Source organism: Sycon ciliatum, chromosome 10, assembly GCF_964019385.1.
Source record: "Sycon ciliatum chromosome 10, ocSycCili1.1, whole genome shotgun sequence".
NCBI lineage: Eukaryota > Metazoa > Porifera > Calcarea > Leucosolenida > Sycettidae > Sycon > Sycon ciliatum.
In genome coordinates, this window is record NC_088652.1 from 28,539,395 (window position 1) to 28,550,325 (window position 10,931).

At 47.6% G+C, this 10,931-nt stretch overlaps 1 protein-coding gene across 1 annotated transcript; it reads right to left on the reverse strand.

Moving 5' to 3' along the window:
* Window positions 1-6,571: 6,571 nt before the first annotated feature.
* LOC135826826 (craniofacial development protein 2-like) lies at window positions 6,572-7,609 on the reverse strand. The gene has a single exon (XM_065339428.1). It carries the CDS (start codon window positions 7,607-7,609, stop codon window positions 6,572-6,574), a length of 1,038 nt encoding a protein of 345 aa, XP_065195500.1.
* Window positions 7,610-10,931: the final 3,322 nt, after the last annotated feature.

Here is a 10,931-nt window from a genome sequence, read left to right on the forward strand (position 1 = left end):
GAGTTGAAGCTGCCCGCAGAGGAAGCCACTAGCGCAATGAAGGTAATTACGGTCCGTCAGTGTTAACTATGAGTAGTATTTGTTACCTTTCTTTCTTTTAATACTTACTGCACTTCCTCTTAATCCCCGTGCTGATCCCTTTTTGCCTCGTGCTGCTATGCAGCCTCCCGCTTCCCTTTTTCCGGTGAGCACCCAGGACACCCGAACTCTTAAGCTAGGTTTTTTGAATGTCTGTAGCTTGCGCTACAAAGTAGATGAAGTAACAGCACTCCTCCAGGTGCAGGACTTTGATATTTTTGGATTGGCTGAAACCTGGCTAGACAGCACTATTGGTGACGGAGAAGTAGCCATTCCTGGATACAACCTCACAAGGACAGACCGCGTGGGTAGACGAGGAGGAGGTACGTGTATGTATTACAAATCTTCTTTGCCAATCCGACCTTGTCCCGAACTCTCTTTGAACGGCCTAGAAGCTGTCTGGATATCGATCAAAGGCGGCCAGGGTCAACATGCAGTGGCCTGCGTCTACCGAGCTCCAGACGTGGGGATTGACTACTGGAAGGACCTTGAAGAGTCACTGCAGCGGGCCCAAGCGCAAGCGCCACACATGACCATTATTGGCGATCTCAACGTCAACATGACAACTCACAGCCACCATCGTACACACCTGCAAGACCTCAGCAATATGTTTGGCATCTCGAATTTGGTGAAGTCCCCCACGCGGCCGACTCCAAGTGGGAATCATGGTTCAGTAATCGACCTCGTACTAGCAGACCATAACTTTGTCTCGAGTTGCGTTGTCATGGAATGTTCGATTAGCGACCACCACGCGGTGATGGCGAACCTCCATATCGCCATACCCACAACTAGTCCAGGTAGGCAACGCCAAAAGCGTCGCCACTTACGCAACATTGATATCGACCAGTTCCGGTATGACCTCGCCGAAGCACTCAGCGCTAATCCTACATCCGCCCACATGGATGTTGACGACATGTGGACGGCTTTCTATGTAGGGTTCAAAACAGTTCTAGACATACATGCACCCATCATGCTCTCGTCAAGACGCCAGAGAGCTGCTGCGAGATTACCTTGGCTCGACAAGGTTACGTACCAACTCACGCAAAAGAAAAACAGATTACACAAGCGCTGGCTAGGAGATAGAGGAAATGACATCCTACTCTCCCGGTATAAAACAGCCCGGTCTCAGGCATCCAACGCAATCCGCAAGAAAAGAAACGCTTTTTTCACCAGACAATGTGAGCAGCACTCTCATGATCCAAGGAGAATGTGGTCAACCTTGAACGCGGTAACCGGCCGCTCCAAGGCAAGGCAGGACCCAGTGTGCGACGTTTCTGCGGTGAGCAGCTCCTTCAATAGTATTGTCACTGATCCAAGTCGTCCGGACACCCTACAGATACCCCATGGTCCCTGCACCCGCACCTCACTATCAGCTCTGACGCCAACGATCTGTCCCGCAGTACAGCGATTACTCGCCACAATCGATCCTGACAAGGCTACAGGCAGTGACGAGATCCCTGGCCGTCTGCTGCGAGCCTGCAGTGATATTGTTGCCCCGCACTTATGCGTCCTCTTCAATGCCTCCTTGCATTCCGGTCGCCTACCGAAGCCGTTCAAACACGCCCTGGTAAAGCCGCTTTACAAAGCAGGGGACCCAACAGTCGCCACTAACTACAGACCTGTGTCATTATTACCAATTGTTGCGAAGCTGCTTGAAAAGGTAGTACATCGCCAGCTTGCAAGGTTCCTCGCGGCAAACGACGTGCTGCCGACCACGCAATTTGCATACCGCACAAACCACTGCACTGAAGACGCTTTGGTACTCCTGACGGAGAACATTCTCCATGCAAAGGACGCGCGACTAGCCAGTGGTGTGTGTTTGCTGGACATGTCGAAGGCTTTCGACAAAGTCAAGCATGACATTCTTGTACGCGATCTTTTCGAAGTTGGCCTTCACGGCACTGCACTCCAATGGTTTGCAGACTACCTCGAAGGACGCACCCAACAAGTGCAAATCGCTGGATCCATTGGTGTCAGTGGCACATGCTCATGTGGCGTCCCGCAGGGTTCCGTTCTCGGACCCGTGCTTTTCAACATCTACACCAGGCATGTGCCCACCATTGCCAGTCCGTCCATCTCAGTGCAGTTTGCTGACGATATTGCTCTCACGTTCAGCCACCCTGATTGCCAGGAAGTATCGCGAGTTCTAACAACGTCTACAACCGAGATTGCTAAGCACCTCCAGGAACGGAATCTAATCCTGAACACTAGCAAAAGCCATGTGCTGCGAATTTCCGGCCAAGACATTACTGTCAAATGCCGTGGAAACCCGCTACCAGCAGTTCCCCATGCGAAGTACCTGGGCATCACGATAGATGAGCACGTTCGATTTGACGAACACGTTAACAATGCTGTGAAGAAGGCCTCGCAGAAGGTGGGAGCACTCTGGAGAGCCCGCCGTTGCCTTACAAGAAAGTCCAGAGAGCAGTACGTGAAATCCGTTGTGATGCCAGATTTGCTCTACGGGTCCGTGGCGTTCTCTGGGTGCCTTCGACAAGACCAGCGGTCCCGCCTTCAGGTCCAGCAAAACCGTGCGGCACGCGCCGTATTCGGCCTGCCACCTCGCACAAGCGCCCAACCTCTGCTTGCTCGTCTGCAGCTGTATGGCATCGAAGAGCTCCACAAGCAAAAGACCCTTATTATGATCTGGCGTTGCTCGAATGGTCGGGCAAGCAATGCACTGCAAGCCCTTCTGGAGCATCCCAGTACTCGAACAACGCGCGCGCAACGCAGCTTGGGCCTTCGAGTGCCCAAATCTGCCTCCAAAGCCGGCCACGACCGTCCAACCGCTCGCGGGTCCATTTTATGGAACACCCTGCCATCCGACGTGCGTGGTATTACCCAGCACCACCAGTTCAAACAAGCCTGCCTCCCGTTCTGTCTTGCTAGAAGTAGCACCCACTACTGAACACTACAGGAATTTTTGAACGTTTGCGGTACTCCACAGTACCAGTCATGTGCTGTTTACCGCCTCCCCGTTGTTGTATTCTAACGTTAACGTTATTCATTGACTGAGCGTTCTTTGCTTTGTACTACACCCTGCTATCATGTTAGGCTATTTCCTACAATATTTTACTGTTTCCATTCGCTTCCATGTAATTGGGCGACACCGCCCGTTTGGTTCTGCGAATTCAAATAAAAATGTACCTACCTACATAACACCCCACCTACCCAACCAGCAGTCCGGATTCCGTGAGAAAGACGGCACTGAGCAGCAGCTTGCCCGTCTCGTCCATATCCTCTCCACTGCGAGAGACAACGGGAAACACGTCAATGCCTGCTTTTCTGATCTAAGCAAGGCCTTCGATCGTGTGTGGCATGCAGGCCTTCTAGCAAACCTCTCCCACTATGGTGTCCAGGGCGTTGCCCTGGAGAGGTTCCGACGGTACCTGTTGGGGCGTCGGCAGAGGGTCCAAGTGGATGGCGACCTATCGTCTTTCCTCGAGATCCCTGCCGGCGTCCCTCAGGGGTCTGTTCTTGGGCCGTTTCTCTTCCTCGTCTACACCATAGACCTTCCACACGCATGTGAGAATCCCGGCACCACCTGTAGCCAATTTGCAGATGACACCGCTCTGATTTCCATAGCGAGAGCTCTTCAAGACTGCACCCGAAACCTACAACAGAGTGTCACAGCAGCTGGAGACTGGCTTCAAAGATGGCACCTACTGGTTAACACAAAGAAAACAGTCATCCTCCCGTTCTACCACAATAACCGCCGAGCCCCCCCCCCCCCCAGTGAACAGCTACCCCAGATCATCATCATCATCATCCGCGTTGCCGAAAAAATAATAAAAGTAAAATATAAAAAATAATAATAAACGGCATTATGCAGCTGTGTAAGCAGTAGATGCACAGTGCGACTGCCAGGCATCTCTGTCAGATGCCAACTGGCAATTCTCATGCAGAGACATACCAGTCCACGAAACGATGTCAGCAAAGGAAATCTTCGGACGACCACGCTTTCTCTTACCATCCACGACACCAAACATCACGTCACGTACAAGCTTGCAGCCAGATGGGCGGCATGTGTGCCCGAAATAGGTCAGTTTGCGTATCCTGACCCTGGCTAGCAGCTGTCTCTGTACTCCCAACTCCACCAGGATACTGTCATTTGTGCGCTTCTCCATCCAGGATACTCTGAGCAGACGTCGGTAGCACCACATTTCTGCTGCCTGTATTCGTCGTTCATCTGTCTTCCGCAGAGTCCAACTCTCAGCTCCATACAGCAGGACAGACCACACTAAGGCATGCATTATCCGGATTTTCAGCTGTCTGGAGATGTTGTGGTCTTTCCAGATGTCAATTAACTGCAGCATACGCTCTTTCGCCATGGCAATTCTTGACCGAATATCGAGGCTGCAATCACCGTTTGTTGTCTTCCAGGATCCCAGATACTTGAAACTGCTCACCCCTGCAATTCGTTCTCCGTTGACCACAAGGGGCGTTGGAGCAGTATCGTTTGCACCAGCAGTACAGGTTCCGATATGCATGATCTTGGTTTTGGACAGATTCAGTGACAGGCCCTTCTCTCTTCCAGCGTCATTAACAGCATTGGTGAGGGTAGACACTTCTGATGGATGTGCACACAATCCCGTGTCATCTGCATATCGTAGGTTCGACAGCCGGCGTCCTCCGATTCTCACACCGATACTGTCCACATCAGCAACACGCATAAAACTTCCAGTGTACAGGCTAAATAGATGTGGGGACAAAATACAGCCCTGCCGAACACCCTTCTTGATGGCGAACTCCGGCGAATGCGAGCCATTCCATCTGATAACTCCGCTCATCCCTGTGTAAAGATTCTGAAGCAAACAAACTATGTGGCTGTTAGATAGGAATACATACATTATAATGACATGCACATGTACTTGACTTGTTACACCAGCCTCACCGTCTATCCTCTTTTACATGCACTACTAATACTATACTATGCGCTGTATTCATGTATTGTTCCCACACACTTACGAGGTTGACCTTAGATAGCCCACTGGAGACCTTTTGATGCATTTCACTTTCAGCCACCCTTTTAGTTATCTACACTAACAGCTGTACATACATGTACATCCTAATGCCCCTTTCAACAGTTGTCCTCCTGGTATTATTGCACGCCTACATGTATACGATGTATTGTACACCCTTCTATTCAGTTCTTCCTCTACAACATATTCCTCTTGCACAGGTGCCATGTCCCGACCTTTCCCCTTCTTCTGCCCACACAATCATGTACCTTGTAGTTTGACCTTTCTTCTTACTTCTCTCTGCTCTACGTATCCCCTGACCATAGGCTAGCTTACTTACTCACCATATAAAAGCTGCTGCCTTTCTAGTTTCCTGCGGATTAGTTTCTTGCCGATTAAGATCAGTTCCTACCTCTTAGATTCATGCTAGAGAACTCTTTCTCTCTCTCTCGGAATAAGTGTGCAATTCTGTATGATAACCCTTATCCATTACTGTAACCGCTTGCTCTACCGACTGAGTGAACCCGGGACTTAACAGTGGCGAGGGAAACCAAAACCCAAAAGGCAACCGAAAAGATGTGAGTGGTTAACTGTGTCAAAGGCTTTACGATAATCGATAAAAACAATGGATACAGGATTCTGCCATTCAAGAGATTTTTCGATACTGATTTGCAGAACACAGAGCATATCTACAGTACTGCGACCAGCTCGAAAACCAGCCTGCTCATCTGGTAACTCAGCCTCTATCTTCTTTTTCATACGATTCAAGATTATTGTCAGAAGGATCTTGCTTGCATGTGACATCAAAGCAATGGTCCGATAGTTGGAACACTCCTTAGCTGATCCAGCTTTGGGTAGCATGACGATTTCTTGACGTTTCCATGCTTTTGGCCATCTCCCTGTTTTCCAAATTTCCAAACAAAGTTTATGTAGGAATAGAACACAAACTGAGGATGCATGCTGAATCAGTTCCGCCACGATCCCATCAAGTCCAGGGGCTTTCCTCTTCTTCAGGGACAATATGGCTTGCTCAACCTCAGCCAACAGAGGCACAGGTTCAGGGATAATTAGTGGCGATGGAAGCTCTTCCGCACCACTCTCCGCCGAGGCCGGACACGTATACCCTTGATCTCCTGACGGCTGCCCAAATAGCTGCTGCCCATATTCACACCACCGCATGCAATACATCTTCCTTCTCCGTCAGGGTTGTGCCATCAGCAGCATTGATACATGCTTGATTTGACCGGAACGATGATTTTTTAATGGATTTAATGGTGTTGAATACGAAGTAGTGGTTGCGACTTCGGCGATGATTTGTACGAAAGGGTTTGCTCCCCACACCGGAGCTCGCGCTATTCCGCCGACTTTTCTTGACACTTGACTGACTCACGACTGCCATCCAGAGCACACCAGAAGTCCATCGAACCTTCGACTCGGCAAACCTGCAAGAAAGCACCACTCCTGGTGTTGAATACCTCTCGGATATCATGGTTCCTCCCAGAAGATTCAATGTGTTTACATTTATCCTCTAACTACTTTCTCCTGTCACAGCGAATCCTTCGGCGCACTTCTAGTTTCAGATCATTGTATTCTTGGTCCTTACCGGTGCATCTGGCTATACGCTTTCTTTCTGCCAGAGCTATCACCTCCTCACTGATCCATGGCTTGGGAGGCTTTTTCCTTACTCTGCGCCCAACTACTTCCTCCGCAACCTCCGTAATTCCCGCTTGAATCTGATCCCACAATTCATCTGGTGTGCATTCCTCATTGTACCGGTCCTGCAGCAAGCTGAAACGATTCTCAGTCGCCACTGAATACTTTTCCGAGACGTCAGGATTCCTCAACCTCGTCACGTCGAACGGTCGCACAGCCATAGACTTGCATCGAACCCTACGGAAATGCTTGGTGCGTAACTTCATTGTAACTAGATGGTGATCAGTGTCACATTCAGCGGCGGGGCGAGCTCTGGAATCCAGCACACTTGAGAACCACGATTTGCTGATCATGACATAGTCGATTTGATTACGGGTGTGACCATCAGGAGATATCCATGTATAGCGACTGCGCAGATTATGCTGAAAAGCTGTGTTACAAACGACCAAGCCATTAATCCTACAGAACTCAGCCAGCATGTCCCCACGTTCATTGCGCTGTCCAAGGCCATAGTCCCCAACACCGCTTTCAAAGTCTCTCCCAAGTCCCAACTTGGCGTTGAAATCGCCCATGACTACACATACCTGACGGCTCTTCATGGCGTCTATGACAGCTTGCAATTTTTCATAGAAATCATCTATTTCCTCCGCCGCGCATGACGAGGTCGGCGCGTACACTTGAATGATGGTAATAGGGACATGAGTCGCCTGTATGCGCACCACCAAGAGACGATTTGATACTGGGGTATACGATAATAAACTGTTCTTCACCGCTGCGCTCAGAACGACAGCCACTCCGCCATATCCACCGTCTGGCGAGCCGCTTGAAATTACCAACTTGTCACCGCTGGCGAAATGGCCTTCTCCGCTCCAACGCGTTTCACACAGACCAAGAACATCCAGCTTGAGTCGTTCCATTTCCTTCAGCAAAAGATGTAGCTTGCCCAGCTCTCGCAGAGTTCGAACATTCCATGTCCCGAACTGATACGCTCGTGAGTTTTTCCGTCCTTTTTTTTGTTGGTCTCCTCCAACTCCTTTGCTGACCGTTTCGTGGACCGGCTCTCTCAAAACTTTCTTCATGAAACAAAACAAACCCCAGAGCACCGCTCGCCCACTACTCCACAGTCTTTGGCAAGAATATAACAAGCACAGTAGGTTGCCATTACTTTCTGTGCTACCGATATGCACCAAGAGAGCGGAGCACCAAAAAGTGCAACCGCTCTCCACCAGCGCACATCTACCCTAGATCACCCTCAGGAATAGTCCGCTTACCGTAGCACAAAAACACAAACATCTCGGAATAATCTTTCAGCATGACCTCCGTTGGACGGAGCATGTTGAATACATAGCCAAAAAATCACTCAAGTCTTTCAATATTCTTTTTAGACTAAGGTCTACACTCACCAGTGATTCTTTATCTCACATCTATCAGACATACATACTACCTATATTCTCATATGCGAGCAATGCTCTCACACCGTTGTCACACACTTCCCTTGACAGGCTAGAACGACTCCAGCGGAAAGCCGCCAGAATGTGTCTCCACCTTCCCCTTTACACACACTTAGAACACTCCCACCTTTCGCATCGCATGAAATAGCCAACATTATTTTCACGCTTTAGAGTTAAACATATACTCTTCGCGCATTCTCTGCGCCACAATTATGCCCCACCACATAATACTCTCGCTGCATACTGCTAGCAACGTGCAACCTTCGTATAATTAATTATTTACGTCGCTCTCGTACTTGGCACTTGCCAACTCCGAGGACTGATCGCCGTCTCCATTCTCCCCTGTACAAGGCCCTTCATTACTTTAATTGCTTGCCCACCCAGCTTCGCGAAATCCCTTCTCGTACTCTCCTCAAATCCCAGATATCCCTGCTGTTGCACAACTCTGTATGCTCGTGTAGCGACCATCCCTGCCCGTACACGTTAGTAGTCATCTTGCGCGGTCGGCCACGCTTCGGCCGGGCACGGCGCATTTGCTCGCCAAGTAAACTCAGCGAGGAGTTACAATACTTAAAGTCTGTGTTTCTAAAGAACGGATACCCTGAAGATGTACTCAATAAACTAATGAAAACAGCAGACAAATCGAAAGAAGTGAGTGTTGGTCCTGCTCGATGCCCAATTTATCTTTGTTTGCCTTGGAAAGGAAACACATCGCTGACCATGTGCCGCGCAGTCAAGACGCTAGTAATGAAAACATACTTCGCAGCACATTTCATTCCTGTATTCACGACGATACGTGCGTTCATGGTGAGGAAGGACGTCCTACCATCCCATCTTTTGAGCCATTTGGTAATCTTGTTACCTTTTTTGCGTTTCCTCTAGTGGTTTTATTGCACTTGTATCTTGATGTTATTTCTAACACCTTTCTATTTACAGTACTTAACTTCAGTTTCTTTGGTTGTATCCTTGGTTCCGTTTTTTTCCCACTGATGATAGGAACGAGAAAATCGATTCTGGGTTTTCAATAATATTTTTGTTATAAAATACACAGTAATACATGTCAAACAAGTAACGTAGTTGCGTGATGTCTGCGGCCTTCATCCTCATATCATAGCTATATTAAAATTATTATCTCCATGTAGGTTATTTGTATATTTAATTTGAGTGTCCAAAAATAGCAAATGACCTCGTAGAGTACATTTAGAAAAGCGATCCTGTCAGCTTTTCTATTATTGTGTTCACATGGCAGAAAAAACGACATCGCTATGCTACGTAAGTTTCTACGTAAGGTGCTCGGTATTTCACTTAGGCTACGTAAGTCTCTACGTCAGGTGCTCGGTATTAGATCTACCAACGCGTGGTAGCCGTGTGCTGTGCACGTGCACGGCAGACATTGTGTTCAGTGCATGCAGTCCGCGGATCCGTGTTCGGATGTGCATGCGCGAGGAACTATTACTTCCTTCTTTGGAACTGCTTCCAAAAGTTGTATCGACATCAACAGGATTACGATTTCAGTTTCAATATTTTGCTGGATGACCTTATCACGATAACCCATGACTATAAACCATTATAAACACAGAATCAACAAAAACATCTGCGACACGCACCTGCCGCATGGCTACATTTCTCAAATAAATCTGATCGAGGGTGGAGTAATCTGAAATATCTGAAAGGCAAGACAATTTTATGACAGAGTCATGAAATTCTGCAACAGCAACATGCACAGAATGACCTCCGTATAAAAAAAGTATCACCACCACTGCTCACATGTTTCCCCGCAGAAGAACATGCATTATACTAGTGCCATTTTCTGCAAGAAAAGGCTTGCACATCAATGCGAATAATATTAAATATGGTATTGATATGATGTGAAGGCCATCATTTACATATTGATAAAGGGCATTCCATTGATTGGTGACAGAAAAAAAGAAAAGAAATTATAGCAATAAAAACTGCTTTATGGCAGTTTTCTAAAAAACGTTATTGTGTTCTAGTCCATGGACCCCGTCTAAAAAGTAAGAAATTAACGAAATGTGATAGCTGAAAATTAAAATTTCACACAAATCCCCTCACAATAATCACACACAGAATGAAAAGCTACATGCAGAAGACCTTTTCCCCTCGCGATCCTCTTTCCTATGCATGCATGTTGCCAATTGTTGGTGCAGTACAAGTTTAGTGTTGAAAGCAGGGAGTAGTATTGTACTACTCCCTGGTTGAAAGCAGCATTTCAAGTGTTGTGATTATTGTGAGGTTTTGTGTGAAATTTTAATTTTCAGCTATCACATTTCGTTAATTTCTTACTTTTTAGACGGGGTCCATGGACTAGAACACAATAACGTTTTTTAGAAAACTGCCATAAAGCAGTTTTTATTGCTATAATAGTATTAGACCCGCCCTGTTCATCCACGATCAGCCAAATGTACAGTCTGTTGCTGAGTTGTACACCAGACCACACACAAGCAGCTACTACAGTGTCTACATTGTCAAGTTGCTCAGTGACGTCATGTCATTATGGTGACATGTGTTTGGCAACAACCAGTTATAAAAATAGAATTTTACGACAATCAGATTGACAACACCAACACCACCCTGGTCTGTATGGGACTGTACCCTAAGACATGATGTCATCAGCTCATTGTCCGTGTTTGATGAGAAGAGCGTAGCATTCTGACGAGTAGGTTGTGGTGTACTTAGTAAAAAAATTAAAAAAAATTGAATCGTGATTGGTTACAGGTAGTGTTGTTACGTGGTAATGGGGTAGGTCCCCCATTATGTGTGTAGTCTA

What these genes read in the sequence shown, in the direction of transcription:
- LOC135826826 (XM_065339428.1), bottom strand. Translation starts at nt 7,609, where the DNA reads ATGGAACGACTCAAGCTGGATGTTCTTGGTCTGTGTGAAACGCGTTGG.